The 24,785-nt window shown below is 40.3% G+C and overlaps 1 protein-coding gene across 13 annotated transcripts in view; it reads left to right on the top strand.

Moving 5' to 3' along the window:
• The window catches only part of NIN (ninein), a 110,084-nt gene that overhangs the window by 63,780 nt on the left and 21,519 nt on the right, over positions 1–24,785 (top strand). For 9 of the 13 annotated variants that reach the window (XM_073010983.1, XM_037983954.2, XM_037983959.2 and 6 more), the window contains 11 exons: positions 1,309–1,447; positions 3,307–3,428; positions 4,853–5,355; positions 6,582–8,723; positions 10,345–10,470; positions 10,579–10,648; positions 12,489–12,704; positions 17,144–17,257; positions 20,950–21,072; positions 21,787–21,900; positions 23,580–23,726. In XM_073010983.1, the coding sequence (XP_072867084.1) occupies positions 1,309–1,447; positions 3,307–3,428; positions 4,853–5,355; positions 6,582–8,723; positions 10,345–10,470; positions 10,579–10,648; positions 12,489–12,704; positions 17,144–17,257; positions 20,950–21,072; positions 21,787–21,900; positions 23,580–23,726 (3,816 nt within the window). The remainder of the gene's footprint in view (positions 1–1,308; positions 1,448–3,306; positions 3,429–4,852; positions 5,356–6,581; positions 8,724–10,344; positions 10,471–10,578; positions 10,649–12,488; positions 12,705–17,143; positions 17,258–20,949; positions 21,073–21,786; positions 21,901–23,579; positions 23,727–24,785) is intronic. The other 4 variants (XM_037983965.2, XM_073010987.1, XM_037983964.2 and 1 more) reach the window with 2 other exon arrangements.

The raw sequence follows: 24,785 nt of genomic DNA, 5'->3' as shown, positions 1-24,785 counted from the left end.
TTTCCCCATTGAAAGTATAAATTCAGTCTTTTACTGTATGGACAGAATTGTGCAAACATCACCGCATTCAATTTTAGAACATTTTCTTTTTTTTTTTTTTTTTTTGAGGCAGAGTCTTGCTCTGTCGCCCAGGCTGGAGTGCAGTGGCACTATCTCGGCTCACTGCAAGCTCCGCCTCCCGGGTTCACGCCATTCTCCTGCCTCAGCCTCCCAAGTAGCTGGGACTACAGGCGCCTGCCACCACGCCCGGCTAATTTTTTTGTATTTTTAGTAGAGATGGGGTTTCACCGTGTTAGCCAGGATGGTCTCGATCTCCTGACCTCGTGATCCACCCATCTCGGCCTCCCAAAGTGCTGGGATTACAGGCTTGAGCCACCGCGCCCGGCCTTTTAGAACATTTTCATCTCCTCAGGAAGAAACCCCTGCTCCACTTAGCCATAATCTCTCCCAAGTCCCCCAGCCCTAGGCAATTATTAGTGTACTTTCTGTCTCTACAGATTTGCATATTCCATACATTTCATATAAATGGAATCTTACAATATTAGCCCTTGTGACCGCTTCCTTCATTTAACATAATGTTTTTAAAGTTCATCCATGTTGTAGCATGTATCAGTTCTTCATTTCTTGAATAATATTCCATTGTGTAGATATGCCACATTTTGTTTATTCATTCACCGGTTAATGGACATTTGGTGGGTTTTGGCTATTAGGAATAACACAGCCATGAAAATTTGTGTGCAAGTTTTTGTGTGGGCATATACCTAGGAGTAGAATTGCTAGGTTATATGGTAACCCGATGTTTAACCTTTTGAGGAGCTGCTAAACTTCTTCCAAAGTGGTTGCACAATTTTATATTCCCACTAGTATGATAGTTCCAATTTCTCCACTTCTTCACCAGCAGTCATTATTGTATGTCTTTTTTATTCTAACCACCCTAGTGAGTGTGAAATGTTATCTTATTGTGGCTTTGATTTGTATTTCCCTGATAGGTAATGATATTGAGTATTTTTTACATGTATTTATTAGTCATCTGTATATCATCATTGGAGAAATATCAATTCAGATCATTTGCTCATTTTTAAAATTGTTTCTTATTATTGAGTGATAATAGTCTTTGTGTATTCTAGTTATAAGTCCCTTATCAGATACATAATTTGCAAAACATTTCTACTTTCTTGATGCTGTTCTTTGAAGCACAAAATATTTTGTTTTGATGATATCTAATTTATCGTTTTTGTTGTTGTTGTTGCTTGTTGTTGCTTGCCTTTGGTGTCACATCTAAGACCTGTGTTGGTTTATAAACCCTAGGTATTACAAGACCAAGTAGACGAACTCCAGTCTGAGCTGGAAGAATATCGTGCACAAGGCAGAGTGCTCAGGCTTCCCTTGAAGAACTCACTGTCAGAAGAACTTGATGCTAACAGCGGTGGCATTGAGCCCGACCAGGGTAAACACATTCAGACAAGCTGTAGATAAAGACTTTACCCTTGTTTTTAGAACCATGGTTCAATATAAAAGTGCAAAACCTTGGCAACTTGAAAAAAGAAGAAGAAAAAAAAAAGAATTTGGCCATACTTTTTTCTTGAGCTGTTTCACTTGTGGTCTGGTTTTTCATTTGTCCTCGAAGTTTTTATGAGAACATTTCCATCTGATTTTGATATGCATCAACAAAGGAATGGAAGAATCAAACCACAAGGGTATTTGCTTTAACAAAACAAATAAAAAACTGGCTGCAAATCTGGGAATCCAGGCCTTGGGAGTATTAGAATTCAGACACTGAGCTATTGCTGTCCCCTTCGAGGAGAGTGCCTCACTCGTATGAAGACGGCTTTGGAGAGCAGGCCAGCCAGAAACTACAGAATCCATAGCTGGTTTTCTTATACTGGCTGTGTTGAATGTCTGTATTACCTCAGCAGAACAAAGAAGATAAATTACGGACTGGCCTCCTGGGCCTTTGAGGAAGATTTTGAGTGGCAAGTTTGGAAGGCAGAGTTTGGGAGCCTCCCACATTAACAATGAGTTCCTTTCCTCTCTCCCGATAGCCTGCCTCTTTTCTTGGGGATGTTGAGTTTAAATTTCAAAGAGAGCTCATAATCAGTCATTCTGTTATAAATAACTTTCCCCAGTGCTACTTGGGATAGGAGTGTCATTCTTACACATGTTGTTTTTCCTCCTCTTACTGCAGAATAATTAACAGATTGGGGAGGGAGGAGACGAAGAGGCCTTAAGACCTCCCTTCTGATTCTTAGCTCATTCTAGTCTGAGGATCTCACAATATGATATATCTCGGCAGCTGTTATGGACTTTTCCATAGATGGCCAAGTGTTGGGGTTGTTCCTCATGGGGACAAGAAGCTGTACCATCGTGGTGTGGCTCACACCCTGAGTGTTACTTCTTAGTTGGGAATATGCCATCAAATATGAAGGGAAGACCCAAAGCAAGACTGCCAGTTGCAGCTGCTAGACCTATACCCAAGAAAGTTCCTTTCTCCCATCTGCCTGTGTATCCCCACATGCAAAGCTATTTTGGGTCCCACTGCCTTAAGAGATTAGTCATAATCTTTTCTTCTGTGTACAAGCTCAGCCCCCAACTTATGCTTTGCATTTTCAGTGTCATTCTTAGTCATCATCATGGGCAGTTGCAGAGATGAGCTTATGCGTGAGTTAAGAATTTCTACCCACAACTGCCTGTGTCCTGGTTCCTAACCTATGCCCTATTTTTTAAAAATTTAGCTGATAATTTAAAATGGGGATCTCCCCACACTCCAGGAAATTCATAGGAAATAGCCAGTCTTCTGTAATTTTGGGTGATAGGTTGTGGATAGTGTAACCCATGAAGCTAACTCCTCAGGGCATAACAACTAGTATGCTGGCCATTCATTTTCCTGCCACATCGTCATTCAGTATTTGTTGGATGGGTAGGAGTCTGGTTGGTTTGATCAAACTACCTCATGCTATTACCTCAATTTGCAGCAGTTTCATTAGGAGGTAGCCACCTTTAAGCAACAATTTCCACCCCCACCACCACCTACTGTTCTAAGAGATGGATTCTATTAAGGTTTTTTCCATGGCCTGTAGCTGAAAGAATCTGTTCACCTTCATTTCTTCTTGTTTTCCCTAATGCTTGAAAAGAGAAAAGACTTCTCTTGGCCTCTGTTAATTTCCTACTTTCCTGATTTCCTATTAGTTCACATCTGTGGCAGTTCAGGCTGAAAACAATTCCTTAAACTGGATGTCCCTCCTCAGATGCCACATTGTGTTATTGAAAGAACCTGCTGCAGGATCAATGTGTCCCATGTGTTTTCAGGGCTCGGTTCTGAAGAATGCAATCCATTGAATATGAGCATTGAGGCAGAGCTGGTCATTGAACAGATGAAAGAACAACATCACAGGGACATATGCTGCCTCAGACTGGAACTCGAAGATAAAGTAAGTCCTTCCCACCAATCCACTTCTCTAATTTCTTTTGGCTCTGACAGCCTTATGTGTGGAGGGCATTTCTAATTCCTTTTTCTCATAGAGCAGCACATTCTATGTTGGGAACCCACATGCTCAGGATGGTTTTGTAGGGTGATAGCCAGGCCCTTTTTTTTCTGGAGAGTTTCTCCAAAATGCAATATCTTCAGCCCTGGCAATCGTGGAACTTGAAGCTTGAAACCCATTATATTATCTCCCAATTTATTTTTTAAAAACATCTCAATGAAACCAAAAACAGCCCTTTGATGTTGCATTGCCTACTAAATTAGGTACAAGTTCTGAACCTTGGCCTCTAAACTCTTTACCATGAGGCTTCAACTTACGTTTCCAGTTTTCTCTTACACCATTCTTTTGAGTTACCTTATCCTCCAGCTGAACTGGGTAATTCCCAGTTGTCCATCAAACTCTGTCCTCTTTTGCTTGTGCTGTTACAAACTATGCTGACATTAGTTTCTTTCTGCCTCTTGAAAGTCTACTTACCCTTCAGGATTTATATCTAATGCTGCCTCTTGCATGAAGCCATTCTTGAATTTCTCCAACTAAAATGTGATTTTTCCCTCCACTGAATCCCTGGGTTACATGGTAGCTGTTTTTTCTATACCTTTTATTTTCTGCCGCCTACTATACTTATAGTTGTCATATCCATGTCTAGACTGGTTTCTCCTGGATAGCAGGGACCATGTCTTACCCAGAGTATTATGTTCTGAGGCCTGCAAGTACCTGATAGGTGTTCAATAAATATTTGAATTTAATTAAATATTTTAAGACACAGCCGGATACAGTGGCTCACACCTGTAATCCCAACATTTTGGGAGGTCGAGGTGGGCAGACCACTTGAGCCTAGGAGTTCAAGGCCAGTCCGGGCAACATGGTGAGACCCCATCTCTACAAAAAAAAAAAAAAATTAGCAGGTCAAGGTGGTGTGTGCCTGTAGTCCCAGCTACTCAGGAGGCTGAGGTGGGAGCATTGCTTGAGCCCAGGAGATGGAAGGTTGCAGTGAGCCATAATCATGCCATTGCACTCTAGCTTGGGTGACAGAGTGAGAACCTATCTCAAAAAATATGTGTTTCAAGACTTAAGTTTACGGTTGGAAAGGATGCACGGGAAGACAGAGGGTAGCTATGTGTAACGGCTGCTCAGTTCTTAATAGAGCTGTTCAGAGACTAATAAAATTCAGCCAATTCAAAGAGATATGTAAACCATGCCTGACTTAAATATCTTACTTAAAGCGTTGAATTCAGTTACTTTAAAACAAGATCAGGAAATGAGAAATGTCTTGTAGGAAAAAAAAAAAAAAAGTACTTGCTGCTCCATCACTGTGCTTTCAGTGGCCTTGAGCTGAGTAATCTTGTGGTGCTGTCACTCTCTGCCTTCAGGTGCACCATTATGAAAAGCAGCTGGATGAAACCATTGTCAGCTGCAAGAAGGCACAGGAGAACATGAAGCAAAGGCACGAGAATGAAATGCACACCTTAGAAAAACAAATAAGTGACCTTAAAAATGAAATTGCCGAACTTCAGGGGCAAGCAGCAGTACTCAAGGAGGCACATCATGAGGCCACTTGCAGGCATGAGGAGGAGAAGAAACAACTGCAAGCGAAGCTTGAGGAGGAAAAGACTCACCTGCAGGAGAAGCTGAGGCTGGAACATGAGATGGAGCTCAAGGCTAGACTGGCGCAGGCTCAAGCAAGCTTTGAGCAGGAGAGGGAAGGCCTTCAGAGTCGCGCCTGGACAGAAGAGAAGGTGAGAGGCTTGACTCAGGAACTAGAGCGGTTTCACCAGGAGCAGCTGTCGAGCCTGGTAGAGAAGCACACTCTTGAGAAAGAGGAGTTAAGAAAAGAGCTCTTGGAAAAGCACCAAAAGGAGCTTCAGGAGGGAAGGTAAGAAAGTGAAGGGAAACGGAGCTACCTGGGGTGCCATCCCTCAGGGCATTAGAAGTGCCAGTCGCAGCCGGGCGCAGTGGCTCACGCCTGTAATCCCAGCACTTTGGGAGGCCGAGGTGGGGGGATCATGAGGTCAGGAGATCAAGACCATCCTGGCTAGCATGGTGAAACCCCGTCTTTACTAAAGATACAAAAAAAATTAGCTGGGCGTGGTGGCGGGCACCTGTAGTCCCACCTACTTGGGAGGCTGAGGCAGGAGAATGGCATGAACCCAGGAGGCGGAGCTTGCAGTGAGCTGAGATCGCGCCACTACACTCCAGCCTGGGCGACAAAGTGAGACTCCGTATCAAAAAAAAAAAAGTGCCAGTTGCTTAAGAGACTTGGAGAAATCAGAAGGCATAGTAGCCCATTGATTGAGTAGATTCTTTTAAATATTTTTTACTACTTTTGCCATTGTTTTGATGTGAACCTACCTTGGGATGATTGGAACTGTTTTTATTTTGTTATGTTTGTAAAAGAGGAAAGTATTCCTTGTATTCAGATTTATTGTATCTTATAAGGCTCAAGAGGAGGATAAGATTATCCCAAAAGTGGCTCCTTCCTAGTTCAATCCTGTTGCTTTCTGAGAAAAGCTAAACTGGACTCCAGGCAAGGTTACATTTCCTACCAGAGTTAAGAAACAGCACTTCGTGCTTATGTTCCTCATGTGAAGTCCCAGGTTTGTTTGAGGACTTTGTTTCATCACATCCTGATTGACTTGGTGCTACTTTGTTAAATAAGAAGCAAAAGCAGAATGAATTTGTTAATATGTGTCATTTATGTGACTGATATCCTGTAATGCATGCTTAATTAACATGAAGGAATGGTATATATTTCCCAAGTTACGGATTAGATTAATATGCATTTGGTCTTTTGTCTTTGGTTTAAAAATTCATAAACAAATACATTCGGGAGTATGCCAGAGAAATTAGTTTCTAAGATTTCCCTCTAGCTCCAGAGAGAGGTAAGTCTTTTAAATGAATTATGGCTGCCAGTCTTAGCTTTCAGAAATGAGATAGATCCCTTTCCAGTATAAATGAATCACACAGGAGTAAGTTAAGACCATTTTTAGGGAGTATGTCAGTTGTTTGCTTAGCAGCTTTCTCAGTGCATGGGAAAATGGTTTTTGTTTGCTTCTGGAGTTGGCGGCAGTTTCAATAATGCTGTATGTTGACTATATTTAGGGAAAAAATGGAAACAGAGTGTAATAGAAGAACCTCTCAGATAGAAGCCCAGTTTCAGTCTGATTGTCAGAAAGTCACTGAGAGGTGTGAAAGCGCTCTGCAAAGCCTGGAAGGGCGCTACCGCCAAGAGCTGAAGGACCTCCGGGAACAGCAGCGCGAGGAGAAATCCCAGTGGGAGTTTGAGAAGGACGAGCTCACCCAGGAGTGTGCGGAAGCCCAGGAGCTGCTGAAAGAGACTCTTAAGAGAGAGAAAGCAACTTCTCTGGTCCTGACGCAGGAGAGAGAGATGCTGGAGAAAACATACGAAGAACATTTGAACAGCATGGTTGTCGAAAGACAGCAGCTACTCCAAGACCTGGAAGACCTAAGGAATGTATCTGAAACCCAGCAAAGCCTGCTGTCCGACCAGATTCTCGAGCTGAAGAGCAGTCACGAGCGAGAACTGAGGGAGCGCGAGGAGGCCCTGTGCCAGGCAGGGGCCTCGGAGCAGTTGGCCAGCCAGCGGCTGGAAAGACTAGAAATGGAACATGACCAGGAAAGGCAGGAAATGATGTGTAAGCTTCTGGCCATGGAGAACATTCACAAAACAACCTGTGAGAAAGCAGATCGAGAAAGAGCTGAGATGAGCACAGAAATCTCCAGACTTAAGAGTAAAATAAAGGAAATGCAGCAGGCAGCATCTCCTCTCTCCACGCTTCAGAGTGGTTCCCAGGTGATAGGAGAGGAGGAAGTAGAAGGAGATGGAGCCCTGTCCCTGCTTCAGCAAGGGGAGCAGCTATTGGAAGAAAATGGGGATGTCCTCTTAAGTCTACAGAGAGCTCATGAACAGGCAGTGAAGGAAAATGTGAAAATGGCTACTGAAATTTCCAGATTGCAACAGAGGCTACAAAAGTTAGAGCCAGGGTTAGTAATGTCTTCTTGTTTGGATGAACCAGCTACTGAGTTTTTTGGAGATACTGCGGAACAAACAGAGCCGTTTTTGCAGCAAAATCGAACGAAGCAAGTAGAAGATGTGACCAGGCGGCATGTCCTCAGTGACCTGGAAGATGATGAGGTCCGGGACCTGGGAAGTACAGGGACGAGCTCTGTTCAGAGGAAGGAAGTCAAAATAGAGGAGTCTGAAGCTTCAGTAGAGGGTTTTTCTGAGCTTGAAAACAGTGAAGAGACGAGGACTGAATCCTGGGAGCTGAAGAATCAGATTAGTCAGCTTCAGGAACAGCTAATGATGTTATGTGCGGACTGTGATCGAGCTTCTGAAAAGAAACAGGACCTACTTTTTGATGTTTCTGTGCTAAAAAAGAAACTAAAGATGCTTGAGAGAATCCCTGAGGCTTCTCCCAGATATAAGCTGTTGTATGAAGATGTGAGCCAAGAAAATGACTGCCTTCAGGAAGAGCTGAGAATGATGGAGACACGCTATGATGAGGCACTAGAAAATAACAAAGAACTCACTGCAGAGGTTTTCAGGTTGCAGGATGAGCTGAAGAAAATGGAGGAGGTCACTGAAACATTCCTTAGCCTGGAAAAGAGTTACGATGAGGTCAAAATAGAAAACGAGGAGCTGAATGTTCTGGTTTTGAGACTTCAAGGAAAGATTGAGAAGCTGCAGGAAAGCATGGTCCAGCGGTGTGACTGCTGCTTATGGGAAGCCAGTTTAGAGAACCTGGAAGTCGAACCTGATGCAAATATACTCCAGCTCGATCAGACACTGGAAGAGTGTGTGCCCAGGGTTAGGAGTGTACATCATGTCATAGAAGAATGTAAGCAAGAAAACCAGTACCTTGAGCAGGGGAATACACAGCTCTTAGAAAAAGTAAAAGCACATGAAATTGCCTGGTTACATGGAACAATTCGGACACATCAAGAAAGGCCAAGAGTACAGAATCAAGTTATACTGGAGGAAAACACTACTCTCCTAGGCTTTCAAGACAAACATTTTCAGCGTCAGGCCACAATAGCAGAGTTAGAACTGGAGAAAACAAAGCTACAGGAGCTGACTAGGAAGTTGAAGGAGAGAGTCACTATTTTAGTTAAGCAAAAAGATGTACTTTCTCAAGGAGAAAAGGAGGAAGAGCTGAAGGCAATGATGCATGACTTGCAGATCACCTGCAGTGAGATGCAGCAAAAAGTTGAACTTCTGAGGTAATGTATGTACCTTCTAGACGTCACGAATCCCACAGAGCCTCACCAGATCTAACTTCCGTTGCTTGCTGTGTCTAGAGAAACTAACCCATTAGTCTTCAAGAAGAGAGCAGTACTCTCTAGACTTCCTTCTGCTTCTGTGCCGTATTAACAAATAAAATAACCTTGTTTAGGAGGCATTCCCTTCCTCTGTAGCAAACAAATGTTCATATGGGGTGTGAAAGTTCACAATGGCGAGTGTTTGCTGTTTAACCACATGCATCCTCAATGTACCTCTTTAACTTTTTTCTAGCACTTATTTCATTTGGATGGATAGGGATTTTTTTTTTTTTTTTTTTTTTTTTTTTTGGCTAAGTGTTACTTTCCTCATTTTGAGGAAACACATTATATACAAATGAATGACTTTTTGTGTATTATTAACTTAGTAGATAAGAACTCATTTCTTATGCTAATATAGAAAAAATGTTCTGTCTTTATAGTTTTGTACTCATATCACTTGAAGCACATGCTGATAACCCATAAACAGTGCAAATGGCCAGGCACCACGGCTTACGTCTGCAATCTCAACTCTTTGGGAGGCCAAGGCAAGAGGATTTCTTGAGGCCAGGAGTTTCCAGATGAGCCTAGGGAACATAGCAAGACTGCCTCCACAGAAAAATAAAATAAATGTTTGCTGGGTGTGGTGGTGCACACCTGTGGTCCTAGCTACTTGGGAGGCTGAGGTGGGCGGGTTCGGTTGCTTGAGCTTGAGAGGTCAAAGCTGCAGTGAGCCATGATCATGCCATTGCACTCTAGACTGGGTGACAGAGTAAGACCCTGTCTCAAAAAAAAAAAAAAAAAAAAAAAAAGACAAAACAGTGGAAATTTATCTTAGAACATATAATTTGAGGAGCCTCCAGATTCTAATAAATATGCTTGAAAAGCAGAGATAAAGGTAGAACTAATTTGAACCACTGTCCACTTGACATTGTAAAATATAATTGCATAGTCTTCCAGCAAATTTGTTTAAAAAAAAAACAAAAAACTTGTAAGCTATTAAAGGATGTTTGAAATGTCTCTGGAATAATTTAATTCTGAATATAGTTTTTCCTCTTCTTCAGACCATTTTTAGTCCTAAAAATCAGAATATAATGAGATGAATAAAATCACGAAGTAAACAGTGTACATATTTCATTATGGCCCTTTGATTTACATAGACAATTTTCTTTCCCTAGGTACCCAGGGGCCTAAAACTAAGCTAATATAGCTTTGTAATGTGGCTTATGTGTATTCAGAACAGGTAGGACTTGAGACTGAGATAAATGAAGTCATTTGCTCAAAGCAATATGCTTGCCATTGAGAAAAATCAACAACCAGAATGAGCATTGAGTCTCGATTCATTTCTCCAGGCTTAAGGTTTTTTTAGTTACACTTCTCTAACATCTTTTAGTGAAATTCTTACTTCCCAAAAGAAATGTGTCAATATGTCATAACTTGATTTCCAAGTACTAAGAGACTACTAATTTAGACTTTTCTTTTTAACTGGCACTGAATACTCATCCTTTTGGAAGTTACTAGAAAATATTTTCCAAAGATGCCAGATGACTGCCTTGTAACTATTTTTTCAATCTCTGTGCTTCAGATATGAATCTGAAAAGCTTCAACAGGAAAATTCTATTTTGAGAAATGAAATTACTACTTTAAATGAAGAAGATAGCATTTCTAACCTGAAATTAGGGAAATTAAATGGATCTCAGGAAGAAATGTGGTAAGACATATACTTACATTTTCCTAAGACATTTTTGCAGAGACTAAAATTCTTTTACATCAACTTTTAAAGTCTAACCGTTAAATTTTATTTTCATCATTCCTTTAGGCAAAAGACGGAAACTGTAAAACAAGAAAATGCTGCAGTTCAGAAGATAGTTGAAAATTTAAAGAAACAGGTAAGGAATACTTAATATTTCTCAATGTTTTTTGACTCTAAAATTTTCCTTTTTGAAATTTATAAATTTACAGCACACGGTAATGAATAACGTATAGCTAATGATGGGAAGGTTGTAAATTCCAAATTTGAAAATGGAAACTTACCTCATACTAACTCTAAACTTAGCTTCCTAAACTTAGCTTCCTGTTTTATGTTAAATAATGTATATATTATTCTAGGCCCTAAGTGCTTAATAAAGATTTATAATCAACAGAGTTGGGGAGGTGATACCTCTAAAACCATACCTACGAAATATTAGCTCTAGCCTTTGTGCAGTTTCAGTTAATGTTAGCCCTTCCTTTTTCTTCACCATGATTGAAAGCAGAAAGTTAAGGACAGAATTTCACATATACAGAATGCCAGCTAATCAGCATATCATTTCACAGAATTACAATTTATTCAGATAGCTAGTGCCATTCAGTGCTCAATTTGTGTAATCTGACAACACGCAGTTATAAAAAGGGAAGGCCGTTTAAGAATCTGTCTGAAGCAGTCAAAAGACAAGGACATATTGGGAAAGAGTATTTTCAGCACTTGAAATAGACAAGGTGTTAACATCCAAAATGTATTTTGGACTCTTACAAATAAATGGGAAAATCCAGTTGAAATATAGGCAGTCTATGTGAATGGTCAAGTCACAGAAAAAAAAAAAAAATACAAAAGATGGTTAGCCTTATTAGTGATTAGAGAAGTGCAAATGCAATATATTTCTTTTTTAACCTATTGAATTAGCAAAAAGTAATCTAGTATTTAAAAGGATGTGAGGAAATGACTGTGCCCATGCATTGTTGTTAGGATTATAAGGTGGTAGCACTGTGAGGAAGACATATTGGAGGTGTCTGTTGAAACAGTAATGAATATATGTATGTATACAGATCTTCTAACCTAGCAATCCTACTTCTAAAAAATAATTCTAAATACAAAATGCTACCATGTATAAATGGATTTTCTAAAAGATCCATTTAAAAGAAATAATGATTTTTAAAGCTTTATCAATATGGGAACAGATAAATGCATTATGGAATATCTTACTACATGGAATATCCTATAGCCAATCAAAAGTAGAGTATGTGGTGGCTGCTGAACACACTGACTTGGAAAGAGTCTTTTTTTTTTTTTGAGACGGAGTTTCACTCTTGTTGCCCAGGCTGGAGTGCAATGGCGCGATCTCAGCCCATTGCAACTTCTGCCCCCTGGGTTCAAGCGATTCTCTTGTCTCAGCCTCCTGAGTAGCTGGGATTACAGGCACATGCCACCACGCCCGGCTAATTTTTGTATTTTTGTAGAGATGAGGTTTCATCATATTGTCCAGGCTGGTCTCAAACTCCTGACCTCAGGTGATCCGCCTGCCTCGGCGTCCCAAAGTTCTGGGATTACAGGCGTGAGCCACGTTGCCTGACCTGGAAAGAGTCTTTAAGATATTATAAGTAGAAAAAGCAAGCTGTCCAAACATAAAATTTCCAAATTTTTGCTAAAGAGAAGAAAAGAATCTGTATGTGTGTATGGGTTCTGTATGTGCATAGAAAATGATCTGGAGGGACACGTATCCAGCTGTGGACAATGGGCTTCCCTGTAGAGTGGGGTTAGACTGAATGTCTCACTTCTTCATACACTTCTGAATGGATTGAATTTGTAATAATGAGTGTGTATTATTTCTGTTTTGAAATATATATATATATTTTAAACTTTACATAGAGAGGGAAAAGACAATTATGTCTCTAGATCTGTTTTTTTTTTTTTTTTTTTTTTTAGCACAAGTAGGGTAACAAGTTTCAAAAACTTATTTTAATTTTAATTAGATTTCAGAATTAGAAATCAAAAACCAACAGTTGGATTTGGAAAATACAGAACTTAGCCAAAAGAACTCTCAAAACCAGGAAAAACTGCAAGAACTTAATCAACGTCTAACAGAAATGCTATGCCAGAAGGAAAAAGAGCCAGGAACCAGTGCATTGGAGGAACGGGAACAAGAGAAGTTTAATCTGAAAGAAGAACTGGAACGTTGTAAAGTGCAGGTATGGTCTATAGCCATCTGACAGCTTTTTTTTTTTTTTTTTTTTTTTTTTGAGGAAATCCCAAGAAATAGAAGAAATGTTTGTATTAAACTTCCTTAAACATAAAGCCTTAGTAATTAAAACAGTATGGTCCTGGCACATGAACAGACAAGTAGATAAGTGGAATAGAAAGGCTAGAATTAGACCCAAATACAAATGGAAACATAGTATATAGCCAAGGCCGCTTCTCAACCCACTGGGGTAAAGATGGACTTTTTCATTAATGGTGCCTGAACAACTGAGTAGACATTTGGAAACAGATAAAATTAGACCTGTATTTCATTCCATGCACAAGGATAAACTTAATTGGATTGGGAGACTAAATATAAAAAAATAAAACTATACAAATACTTGAAGAAAATATAGGTGAATTTGTCTTTAACCCTGGTGTAAAGAAAGGCTATTTAACTGTAACTCAAAAACCAGAGGCAATAAAAGAAAAAATTGCTTATATGTTAAAAAATGTTTACATGGCAACAAGATACCATAAACAAAGTTAGAAGACAGCTGACAAACTAGGAGAAAATATTCACAACATATACCACAGTAAAAAGGCCTAATATCCCTATTAGTAAAGAACTCTTAAAAATGGAGGGACATGGGACCAAAAATTTGATAGCAAAATGGGAGAAACACACGAACAAATAAATCACACACAAAAGATAAAAATGGGCCAGGTGTGGTGGCTCACATCTGTCATCCCAGCACTTTGGGAGGCCAAGGCAGGAGAATAGCTTCAGCCTAGGAGTTCAATACCAGCCTTGACAACATAGCAAGACTCCATCTCTAAAAAAAGTTTAAAAATTGGCTGGGTGCAGTGGTGCACACCTGTGGTCCTAGCTACTCAGGAAGCTGAGGCCGGAGGATCCCTTGAGCCTAGGAGCTTGAGGCTGCACCACTACATTCTAGCCTGGGTGAGACCCTATCTCTAAATAATAAAATAAAATGATTAAAATGGCCCTCAAATCTATGGGAAAATGTTCAGAATCATTCATAAGTAGAGAAATGCAAATTAAAACAACACTGTTGTATAATTTCTCACCTATAAGACCGGCATCAATTTTAAAATATGACAGCATACTCTGTGGGCAAGGCTGTGGGGAAACAGACTCTTTCATACTTTGCTGGGAGAATGCAAACTGATCTGCCTTTTTGTAGGTGAATTTGACTATACCTAACAAAATTACATATGTACCTAGCTTTTGCCCTGGAAATCTCACTTCTAGGAATCTACCCCAACAATATGAAAACTCGTACGCAGAGGGTTACTCACTGCAGCACTGTTTCCAATTGCAAAATTGTGGAAACAACATAGATGCTGATATGTAGGAGAAGAGGTGAATAAATGTGGGGGGTAGGTCCATACCATGAAGTAATACTGTGCAGCTGTTAAAGGAAGAAAAGAAATCCCTATTTATATGAAATGATTTCCAAGACATACTGTTAAGTGAAAAAAAGTGCAAAAAAGTTATCTATAGAATGCCTTTGTGTGTGTTAGAAAGGGATATTAAAAATACATGTCTGCTCATTTGTGCAAAAGAAACATAAGAATGATAAACCAGAAACTAAGAAGGACGGATGGGAAAGGGATGGAACAGAGGAATGAGAATGCGTTAGAAGGGACAAGGAAGGCCAGTAACACTTCTCTGAGTTTATCTTTTCATATAGCTCTGACTTAGAACCACAATGATGTTTCACATACTCTTCACTTACCCCCAAAATAAGTACACAAGTAAAACTAATCAATATGGTAGTGGTGGGGGAAGAAACCCAAAGGGAGCACATACATGAACAGATGAGCCTAACTGTATTATAAATGGATAATATAACCACACTGGGGAAGAAAACAATCATCTTAAGTAATTCAGAAATTAATATCTTGACTGGATACTATCCGGGCTAAAGACAAGATGAACTGTACCTACATGCTATGATAATCTAGTCAGTAAACAGGATTCTCATGAGAGGTATGGGTAATTCTGAAACTATATGTACTACTAGAATTGAACAAATAAGTAAATAGGTTGTGAGCAGTAAGAACTAGATTTCTCACTGTTGGAGAAGAAGTTGCAAGTGGGGCAATGGGGAATGCTAAGATGAGCCCTCTGATGTTAGATTGAGATCTGAGATATTTGTATAAATGCATGATTTCTAACTGATATAAACATGATATAAAAAGCTAGATAGATACAGAAACATAGATGGGTATATATGCATGGATTGCCCAGATCTTGGTTACTAAGTAAGTGCCATTCTCTTATAAAAGGAACCAGGGTTCCTTGGAAAAATGATTCTAGGGCTGGGGCAGAGAAAATACAGGATAAGTCTGGAACATCTCATGGAGCCAGAAGGAAAAAGGTGTTTCTTTGAAAAAAAAAAAAGACAGGACAGGTCAAAAGGACACAGGCCCCTAGCTGAAGGGGCTCCTAATGGCCAAAGCTGGAACAATTTGATCAACAAAATAAATGATAGTATAGAATAAAATAATTATGAAATAAACATAGACTACAATAAGTACCAGTCAGGGTATAGTGGCTCATGCCTGTAGTCCCAGCACTTTGTGACGTCAAGGCAGATGGATCACTTGAGCCCAGGAGTTTGCAGCCAGCCTGGCCAACATGGTGAAACCCCATCTCTACAAAAAATTAAAAAAAAATTAGCAGAGCATGGTGGCATGCCCCTGTAGTCCCAGCTATTCAGGAGGCTGAGCCAGGAGAATTGCTTGAGCCCGGGAGGTTGAGGCTGCAGTGAGCCAAGACTGCACCACTGCACTTCAGCCTGGGCAGCAGAGTGAGACCTTGTCTAGCCACCAAAAAAACTGAATAAATAAATATGAGTCCATATCAATATAAAAAAATTAAGCGGGGAGGGAAGACAACAACTCTAATTCCAATAAAGGAAGAAAATAGAAAACCATCATTAGACAAACACCCCAGTAATAATAGTTGTAGACAACATGCATTGATAGATGCTAGAATTAATAAGCAGAAGTTTGAGGAGAAACAGGATTTGTATAGTCTCAAAGTATCTCCTCCAAGAAAAAGACAGTAATTTTACAGTGTAGAAACATGCAAAACTTACCTTAGAAATCATGAAGTCTTTGTCCATACCTATGTCCTGAATGGTATTGGCTAGGTTTTCTTCTAGGGTTGTTAGGGTTTTAGGTCTTTTGTTTAAGTCTTTAATCCATCTTGAGTTGATTTTTGTATAAGGTATAAAGAAGCGTTCCAGTTTCAGTTTTCTGCATATGGCTAGCCAGTTTTCCCAACACCATTTATTAAATAGGGAATCCTTTCCCCATTGCTTTTGTCAGGTTTGTCAAAGATCAGATGGTGGTAGATGTGTGGCGTTATTTCTGAGGTCTTTATTCTGTTCCATTGGTCTATATATCTGTTTTGGTACCAGTACCATGCTGTTTTGGTTACTGTAGCCTTGTAGTAGAGTTTGAAGTCAGGTAGCATGATGCCCCCAGCTTTGTTCTTTTTGCTTAGGATTGTTGTGGCTATATGGGCTTTTTGGTTCCATGTGAAATTTAAAGTAGTTTTTTCTAATTCTGTGAAGAAAGTCAATGGTAGCTTGATGGAAACAGCATTGAATCTATAAATTACTTTGGGCAGTATGACCATTTTCATGATATTGTTTCTTCCTATCCATGAGCATGGAATGTTTTTCCATTTGTTTGTGTCCTCTTTTATTTCCTTGAGCAGTGGTTTGTAGTTCTCATTGAAGAGGACCTTCATGTCCCTTGTAAGTTGGATTCCTAGGTATTTTTATTCTCTTGGTAGCAATTGTGAATGGAAGTTCACTCATGATTTGACTATTATTGGCATATAGGAATGCTTGTGATTTTTGCACATTGATTTTGTATCCTGAGACTTTGCTGAAGTCACTTATCAGCTTAAGGAGATTTGGGCTGAGACAGTGGGGTTTTCTAAATATACAATCATGTCATCTGCAAAGACAATTTGACTTCCTCTCTTCCTATTTGAATACCCTCCATTTCTTTCTCTTGCCTGACTGAGAAAGAGATTCCTGGCCAGAACTTCCAACACTATGTTGAATAGGAGTGGTGAGAGAGGGCATCCTTGTCTTGTGCCAGTTTTCAAAGGGAATGCTTCCAGCTTTTACCCATTCTGTGGGTTTGTCATAAATAGCTCTTATTATTTGGAGATACGTTCCATCAGTACTTAGTTTATTGAGAGTTTTTAGCATGAAGTGGTGTTGAATTTTCCATGCCGTTTAAGTGGAAAGTCTTTTACGTATAAGGATAAAAAATGGTCGTAAAACAGTGTCATTGAGTTCATATTATTATTTCCTTCCTATGGCCTTTAATGAACTTAGTAAGTTTCCCCAGGCTAAATATGTATGTCTGTTATTTGACTTTTTTATTTTTCTCTTAGTCCTCCACTTTAGTGTCTTCTCTAGAGGCAGAACTCTCTGAAATTAAAATACAGACCCATATTGTGGAACAGGAAAACCTCCTTCTCAAAGATGAACTGGAGAAAATGAAACAGGTAAGGCTGTGTGCAGCTTAGCGGGGTTCACAGAACAATATGTACCTGGTGGGCTCCTGGTGGGCTGGTATTTCTGGCCACCAGTTGTCTTTTGTACCGAGTCCTATCAACTAGCTTGGTAGCTGAGGACTTGCTGCTTGGTAAAGTTGAGGACCTAAAGGGCAAAATCAGATTTGTAAAGGCTATTGCTAATTATCCATGTGTCTAACTTATATATGTTGTACACTCTGAAATCCCCCCCCTTTTTTTTAAAGACAGTTTCCTTCTTCCCTCTGTTGCCTAGGGTGGAGTGCAGTGGTGCAATCTCAGCTCACTGCAACCTCTGGCTCCCAGGCTCAAGCAATCCTCGTGCCTCAGCCTCCCGAGCAGCTGGGATTACAGGTGCCCGCCACCACACCCAGATAATTTCTGTGTTTTTAGTAGAGGTGGGGTTTTGCCATGTTGGCCAGACTGATCTCGAACTCCTGGGCTCAAGCAATCCGTCCACGTCAGCCCCTAAAGTGCTGGGATTACAGGTGTGAGCCACTGCATCCGGTCCACTCTAAAATTCTATTATCATGAATGAATCCCAACCACTTCAGTTTAAGAAATTGTTGTTCTTTCACTCAGTCAGGTTATAGATAAAGTAACATATGTTTGTCTAAAAGGAGGGGGACTATCTTGCTTAGTTTTCTAATTCTGTTCACACTGATTTGTGAGACACTGATGAAGCCGGTCCTTCTGCCTTTTTCTGTAGCAACTAAGGCATCAGTTCTAGAGCATGATGGCATGCAGTCTCTCTTATGAATTTGGCCTTCAGAAGCCTATTTCAAAGTTTCAAAGGCTTAACTTTAGACCAGGCGCAGTGGCTCATGCCTGTCACCCCAATACTTTGGGAGGCCAAGGTGGGCAGATCACTTGAGGCCAGGAATTTGAGACCAGCCTGGGCAACAGGACAAAACCATGTCTCTACAAAAAATTAGCTGGGTATAGTGGTGTGCACCTGTAGTCCCAGCTACTCAGGAGGCTGAGATGGGAGGATCACCTGAAGTCAGGAAGTCAAGCCTCCAGTGAGCTGAGATTGCACTGCTGTGCCCCTGCACTCCAGCCTGGGTGACAGAACACTCTGTCTGAAAAAAAAAAAAAAAAAAAGGCTTATTATTTTTAAATATGAAAATATGAAAGAGATCTCAACTTAAAAATTATGTCCTCTCATGGAGAAATGCATTGTTGGAAAAAAAAATTGTGTCCTAAACATTGTCCTGTTTTAATTTTCAGTATTTACAGGAGTCTTTCAATTGGAACAATACTGATTTATAGTAGGAAAATTTAGTTGTTCCATTTGTTTACTTCAGCATCAGATTATGATGGCACTCATATAAAATTTTCTTTGTTACATCTGTCTCTTCAGCCTGTAAGCCAAAGTTGTCCTTTCCTGAATGTGGAAACATTGAGTCTATACCATCTGGTATTATGTTTATGTGGATCTGATTGACTCCTATGAGTCTGGCTTTCTTAATAGCATTATAAAACCCTCGGGGTATGTGTGTCTTTCATAATGCCTAGTACAGTACTGGTACTCAATAAATGCTTTATAAGAACCTTTTCAAGTCAACTACTGCTATGCAAAATGCGTGTTCTGCTGTGACTAGAGAAGTTGCCTGTCCATATAAACATAACAGAAGTTAAAACTCATAGGGCCTTTCTGTGGGGTGAAGTATTTCAAGGCTGTTATTACCAACTTTATCCTAATTAACTTGAGCATCCTTTTTTCCTTGACTTTTTGAAAGCCTATCTGTTGTTCAGCCTTTAGATGATAATGATTGGTTTCAAATTCATAGTATGGGAAATGTGTGCTTTGTGGCTTTGCTAAGCTGGAGAACAGAAGGAAAGGAGCAGAGCTAGGAGAAAAATAACATGATGAGGACGTCATTCAGCATCTTTTCATTTATTTATTTATTTTATTTTTTTAAACAGAGGCATTGGTATAAATAGTGAGATGAAGAAATAGCCTGGTCTGCTTTTGGTAGGAGGCTGTTTTATCAGGCACCTGGATCCTTTTGGATCCCAAGAATAGGGTAGTATCAGCCTATCATTGCTGTTATACAACGTGGACCTAGAAGGCATGTGTCACTGTGTATGCTACTGTGATTCAGAGTTCACAAAGCACATCTATGTGTGTTATTTGTTGCACTGAAAGGAAACACAAATAGCATTAGCAGAAGTCACATGCCAGTCTACAGACATCCAAAGTGGTATCAAGCTTTATGGGTGTCTGGAGGGTGGGGAGGCAAGGCAGTGGATAAAGTAGAAAGTCCTTTATTAAACCAGTGCCCAGGCATTTCAGAATACATTTTCCTATATCCTTCTGACTTGTTCAGATTTGTAAGGTGTGCTGGATTTGTCACCAGTTGAAGACAAGATTCATCCCTGAAGGTCTATTCCTACAGCTAAATGTGAAAGAATTTCAGGTTCAGGAAGTAGAAAGATGGTCGTAAAATCATAATAATAAAGAATCAAAGAGCCAAGTGAAATAGAGGAAAGTTAAAAACCTATGAACTATGGGAAAGGGTTAAGTATAAGAAACAGCCTCTTTAAAGCATGAGTTCTCAACAGGGTGAGGGGGTGAGGATTGCTCTCCTACCCCAGAACATTTATCAGCGTCTGGGCACATTTTTTATTTTCACAACTGGAAGCTGGGGGCTTACTGGCATCTTGTGAATAAAGCGAGAGATGCTGTGAAACATCCTACAATGTCCAGAATGTCCCCTGACCCACAACTCCTGACGAAGAAGTATCCAGCCCAAAATGAGATGAGTACTAGCATTGATGTTGAAAAGGAATAAAAACAGTATTTGGTTTGTCTTGATTTCATGAAGTAGAGAGGAAAAGCCAGTGTGTTCACACCAACAACATTTTACTGGCCAGTCAGCGTAGGCATCTTCTGAAAGGAAGAGTACAGGGAACAAGCTGAAAACACGGTTTTATCTTCAAACTTGCCTTTGGGTTTTGCCACATACCTTGTATGTGGTCCATGCCAATTCTAGGGTGCTTTTGTTTTGGAGACAGAGTCTCTGTTGTGCAGTCATCTCGGCTCACTGCAGCCTCCGCCTCCCAGGTTCAAGCGATTCTCCTGCCTCAGCCTCCCAAGTGGCTGGGATTACAGGCGTTCACCACTATGTCTGGCTAATTTTTGTATTTTTAATAAAGACGGGGTTTCACCATGTTCACCAGGCTGACCTCAAACTCTTGACATCAAGTGATCCTCCCCACCTTGGCTTCCCAAAGTGCTGGGATTACAGGTGTGAGCCACCCCCACAGCCCAATTCTATAGTCTTGACTGATTTTTTGAAAAACATTTTTCTAGTTAAAAGCATGAGGAAAATGTAATATGCCACATGTGTTAAATTGATGACAGAATGGCAGTATGTTATTTTACCCTGAAGGTAAAATGGAGAGCTGGGATCATTATTTAACAATGTCTGTCTGGTTGAATCTACCTAAGCAGACATTTCAACAGTCAGCTGGGGAGCAGAGAGAAGTCAGAAGGGAATCCTTGAGGTTTATTATAGTCTCTGCTAGAATTTATGTCCTCTGAAATATCTACAGACAGGCAAATAGCAGCAGCTGTGAAAATGCCTTATTGAGAAACACCCCTTTGTACTTACAGCCATGAGATATGATGGGATAGCTCATTTGTTTATCTCTTACAGCTGCACAGATGTCCCGATCTCTCTGACTTCCAGCAAAAAGTCTCTAGTGTTCTAAGCTACAATGAAAAACTGCTGAAAGAAAAGGAAGCTCTGAGTGAGGAATTAAATAGCTGTGTTGATAAGGTAGTAAAAATAATAAGACTTTGCCATCATCGTATACAATACACACCATAATGAACCTTTCTCTGTGAAGAGTGGCACAGGGGCCTTCTGTGGTATTCTATTGTTCCAGAGTGTCCTGGAGCAACATTTCTTTGGCATTCTGTGACCCTAGACTTCCTGCAGCCAAGACTGATGGAGTCTAAATTAGTTGTTTACTAATTATATTATTAAACTCGATAATATAAAATTTGTCTCATTATCATATCACAGTGCTACTTTATACTATTTTGTTATAATATAAATATGTGTTTTATAATCTGAGGTCAATTTTATAGACAAACACTTTTTTTCTCTTTTATCTTCCTTAGCAAATCCAAAACCACCACCTTTTTCCCCCACTTACCTTAATAGATATTCTGTGTTTTCTTCCTGTGGTGTGCTCCTGAGATTGTTAATAGCCTTCCAGCTTACCATCTTCCACCCTCAAAACATGAGGCAATAGAAAAGAAAAATAGGAAATTTCCAAAAAGAAGCAACTCCTCAAAATTAGACGTGTAAAACAGTCTTTGGTTTGTCTTGATTTGGAGCCAGGAAGACCATTTCCTTTGACCTTGCCCTGCTCCCCCACATAAATAGATGGTGCTTATTCTTGACAGTGTAAGTGCAGGCATATAAATTAAGGCTAGCTATGTTTGCAAAAATGCCCTCTTACCTCTTTTCCCCTTCCTGAAACAGTTGGCAAAATCAAGTCTTTTAGAGCACAGAATTGAGACGATGAAGCAGGAACAGAAATCCTGGGAACATGAGAGTGCGAGCTTAAAGTCACAGCTGGTGGCTTCTCAGGAAAAGGTATGTGGACAATTCTTGTTTCATCTTCACAGTTAGTCTTCTCCTAGATCTTCCACCAAAAATCCCAGGAAAAAGAATGTTCCAGGTGGAAGTAGCGTAAGAGGGTTCCAAATGATTCAATTTGACCAATGTTTGATGTGTGTTTATAGCGTGGCAAGGCTGGGCGTGGTGGCTCACACCTGTTATCCCAGCACTTTGGGAGGCCGAGGTGGGGAGATCACTTGAGGTCAGGAGTTTGAGACTAGCCTGACCAGCATGGTGAAACCTCATCTCTACTAAAAATTTTTTTAAAAAGCCAGTTGTGGTGTCGCGTGCCTGTAGTCCCAGCTACTCTGAAGGCTGAGGCAGGAGAATTGTTTGAACCTAGGAGGAGGAGGCTGCAGTGAGCTGAGATCACACTAGTACACTTCAGCCTAGACAACAGAGCGAGACTCCATCTCAAAAAAAAAAAGTAAATGTAGTGTGACAAAATGATTTAAATAATATTTCAAATATATTGTGGCATAATAATTTAAATATTTCCCTCAAAGTTTATTAATTATGAAGGCTTCAGAATAGTGCGTAAAAGTGACTGCTTGTTCCTAATTTATAAATAGGACTTCTAAGGCAGTGTATACCCTATTTTAAAGATCTGTGAATTTAAATTTTTCAAATTGGAATTTATATGCGAAATTAGTGTAAAATAGGATTCTTCTTTAAGAGGTGATGTCTCAGCCGGGCGCAGTGGCTCATGCCTGTCATCCCAGCACTTTGGGAGGCTGAGGCGGGAGGATCATGAGGTCAGGAGATCGAGACCATCCTGGCTAACACAGTGAAACCCCGTCTCTACTAAAAATACAAAGAATTAGCCAGGAGTGGTGGTGGGCGCCTGTAGTCCCAGCTACTTGGGAGGCTGAGGCAGGAGAATGGCTCCTGGGAGGTGGAGGTTGCAGTGAGCCGAGATCACGCCACTGCACTCCATCCAGCCTGGGCAACAGAGCAAGACTCTGTCTCCAAAAAAAAAAAAAAAAAGAGAGATGAGGTCTCCCTTTGTATCCCAGGCCAGATCACCACTCACTGCCACCTCAAACTCCTGGGCTCAAAGGATTCTCCCACCTCAGCCTTCCAGGTAGCTGGGACTACAGGCGCACGCCACCACACTCAGCTTTTTATTTTTGTAGAGATGGGGATCTTGCCATCTTGCCTAGACTAGTTTCAAACTCCTGGGCTCAAGCGATCCTCCTGCCTTGGCCTCCCAAAGTGCTGGCATTCCAGGTATGAGCCACCATGCCTAGCCTAGAATAGGAGTCTACAAGTATACATTTTTATTTTCAACTAAGAGGGCCCTTTACAGTCCAACATCTCAGGCTGAAACATAATTTCTACAAAATTCAGTGAAACCATCTTTTGTGATACCAGTTGGTACCCATTGGTTCTGTAAGATACCATTTAGTAATCTACCAGATGACTATCAGCAATACCTTGCTCCAGACATAGTTCATCATTGTCCTAAATATAATTTAACATCCTGTAAATATACATACTATCCTGGGTTTCCCCTGAGCTACTGACAAGCATGCTGGATTTAGTAAAGAGAAACAAAGGGACCTGAAAGTTCTTTTGTCCTTATTCATTCCTGAACATGCTAGAGGTGAAATCACAAGTTTGTGTAGCGGTAAAAGATCATTCTCATGATACAGGTTCAGAATTTAGAAGACACCCTGCAGAATGTAAACCTGCAAATGTCCCAGATGAAATCTGACCTGCGAGTGACTCAGCAGGAAAAGGAGGCTTTAAAACAAGAACTGATGTCTTTGCATAAGCAACTTCAGAATGCTGGTGGCAAGGTGATTTGTTCTTTTTTTATTTAGGTATAAGTTATTTACAGTAAAGCATACACATCTTAAGTTTACAACTTGGCTATTATATGTATATGCATGTATATATAAATATGCATATTTTATGTATCTGTATGTATGTGTTTGTATAACCATCACTTAGATAAAAAGGCAGAAAATTTCCAGCACCCAACAGGCTCTCTCGTTCCCTCTAGTTGGTAACCCCAAGGGAACCACTTTTGTACCCTCTGCCACTGTAGTTTAGGGATGCTTTTTTCTAAACATATAGATGAAACCATAATGATATAAAACAGGTCTTGTTTTTGTATTGAGCAAGTCAGAAGACCATGACTGAATTGAGTTTTGTAATAACAAAACTAAAACATTTTGTTAAATGGTAGATAAAAGTATTTGTGACCTTAAAAAAATCAAGTGAAGAAAAACATTGAAAGAAATCAATCTGGGAACATATACGCAGACTTGCAAAAAAGTACAACTTCTGCTAAAAAGGCATAAAACAATAGTATTGAATTTCAGGAGATAATTCATTGCTACAGATAGGTTGCTGTGGCATGAGAGAGTCCAGGAAGAACTGATTAAAGCGTTAGCTGGCTGACACATTATGGTGGTGTGGTAGAAAGTGTCTCATTTTAGTAAGTCACAATGCTGCCTAATCTGTCTGCAAATAAATTAAGAACAATGTTATAGATATCAGTTTTGGGGTAGATGTCAAGATTTTGTCCTACAATAAAAGTAGACACCGATTCTCTTGGTGAAATTTTTGTAAAAAAATAAGATAGTTGTTTTGGGCTGGGTGTGGTGGCTCATGCCTGTAATTCCAGCACTTTGGGAGACCGAGGCAGGCAGACCACTTGAGGCCAGAAGTTCAAGACCAGCCTGACCAACATGGCAAAATCTTGTCTCTGCTACAAATACAAAAATGGCCGGGCGTGGTGGCTCATGCTTGTAATCCCAGCACTTTGGGAGGCCTAGGCGGACGGATCACAAGGTCAGGAGTTCAAGACCAGCCTGCACAACACGGTGAAACCCCATCTCTACTAAAAATAC

The sequence above is a fragment of the Chlorocebus sabaeus genome, chromosome 24 (assembly GCF_047675955.1).
Source record: "Chlorocebus sabaeus isolate Y175 chromosome 24, mChlSab1.0.hap1, whole genome shotgun sequence".
NCBI classification, from domain to species: Eukaryota; Metazoa; Chordata; class Mammalia; order Primates; family Cercopithecidae; genus Chlorocebus; species Chlorocebus sabaeus.
The sequence above is the reverse complement of the archived record's forward strand: the minus strand, read 5'-3'. Positions and strand labels throughout refer to the sequence as shown.